Genomic DNA, 1,470 nt, shown 5'->3' with positions numbered 1-1,470 from the left:
CTTTTTCACTTCCTGACCTCCATCAGAACTTCGCGCTCTAGTGGCGCTGCATCGTGACGTCACGTGAAACCCTCCTATTCTGAGAACTAAAGCTTTGAATAGGATCAACAAGAACTAATAAAACAGGACAGTTTTATCTTATTTCATGATTTCAACAACAGTGAAGTCTTCTTCAGTACTAAATGATTGTTTAGTAGACCTGTGTTGTCCTTTAGAATAAAAAAAGAAAAAGCTCTGCATGCTTTGAGGCTCAARGTCACTAAAACATTTCATACTGTGTCAGTAAAATATGATCAAAGATCTGCAGTTTTACACACAGATTAAACYGAAATGGAAATGGGGATCCTAAACGAGTTGACTGATCATGGCAGCCCTACTGCAGTGACCAAGAAACCTATCAGGAAGTATAGTGTGAATTTAAATTCATATTCAGTCCAGTCCCATCATGCACAACTCACATGTCCTCTACAGTGATGTCTTTAAGAATCTGACAGTAGTCCACGTTCCACACCGCCTGGTCGTCCCAGACCTTGGAGGCCAGCAGGATGGCTCCCAGGACGATGCGCTTCCAGTTGGCTGGGCAGATATCCAGCTCAGCGTAGGTCAACAAGCGCTCCAAGTACACCTCACAGGAGGAAATATATCCACGTTTTAACTTATTTTCTTTCAGATTCAGTCTCAACACTGTCAGAATGTCATGTAACTTAATACTACCAAGAATCTGCTAACTATAAACAACAAAAACTACTTTAAAATGTGGTAAATTTAATTTTAAAAGGTTTATAAAAACAGGACATTAGTTTTTATTGGGTTTATTTCACTGTGTCTTCAGAAGGGGAATCCGGCAACAATAATTTATATATAATCCATTTTTTTAACCATAAAAATCTCCACCTATTGGTCTTTTATTTGATCACACACCGTCTATGAGAGTTAATGACTAGCTTGAAAGAGCTTACTGCCCTCTGCAGACCAAACTGTGGAACTAAAACTGTGTCACAGCTTTACTTTCACTGAAGCCTGGTGCTAAGGTTTAATATAAATGTAGAGCTAATTCCATCTTTAAACAACAAGATAAAAACAGAATTATATGTTTGTAAATATAAACAGCAGTCAGGTCGAATACTAATAAAAAAAAAATCTGCTCACCAGTGTGACGATGGCGCACTCTGCTGTGAGCTGTGCGGCACTGAAGAGCGTTCTGACGAAGCGGTAGATCAGCTTGTGTTCTGGGTCGACAGACCAGTAGTTGTCCGGTACCGGCTCTCTCTGTGTGGGACAGACACAAACAAGTCTGAGGACCAGTTGTTGCTGTTCACAGAACTGAAAATCCAAAATCAGAGAGTAACAATCATTGTGATTACCAGGCTCTGATTGGACTAAATTAAAAACAGCTTTAAAGGTATCCCTGATCAGTTGTAACATTAGACTTTATTTGATAAACATATATTTTAATTGTAAAATAAAGAC

At 39.0% G+C, this 1,470-nt stretch overlaps 1 protein-coding gene across 1 annotated transcript in view; it reads right to left on the bottom strand.

Moving 5' to 3' along the window:
• Nucleotides 1–458: 458 nt before the first annotated feature.
• Nucleotides 459–1,470, bottom strand: part of LOC106533725 (cyclin-Y-like protein 1) — a gene marked incomplete at its 3' end in the record, with an annotated part of 8,120 nt that continues 7,108 nt past the window's right edge. The window contains 2 exon segments of the mRNA XM_014030149.1: nucleotides 459–625; nucleotides 1,150–1,269. Coding sequence (XP_013885603.1) covers nucleotides 459–625; nucleotides 1,150–1,269 — 287 coding nt within the window.

This window comes from Austrofundulus limnaeus, unplaced genomic scaffold, assembly GCF_001266775.1.
Source record: "Austrofundulus limnaeus strain Quisiro unplaced genomic scaffold, Austrofundulus_limnaeus-1.0 Scaffold1007, whole genome shotgun sequence".
Taxonomy (NCBI): domain Eukaryota; kingdom Metazoa; phylum Chordata; class Actinopteri; order Cyprinodontiformes; family Rivulidae; genus Austrofundulus; species Austrofundulus limnaeus.
This window is presented reverse-complemented; position numbering and strand designations above follow the sequence as displayed.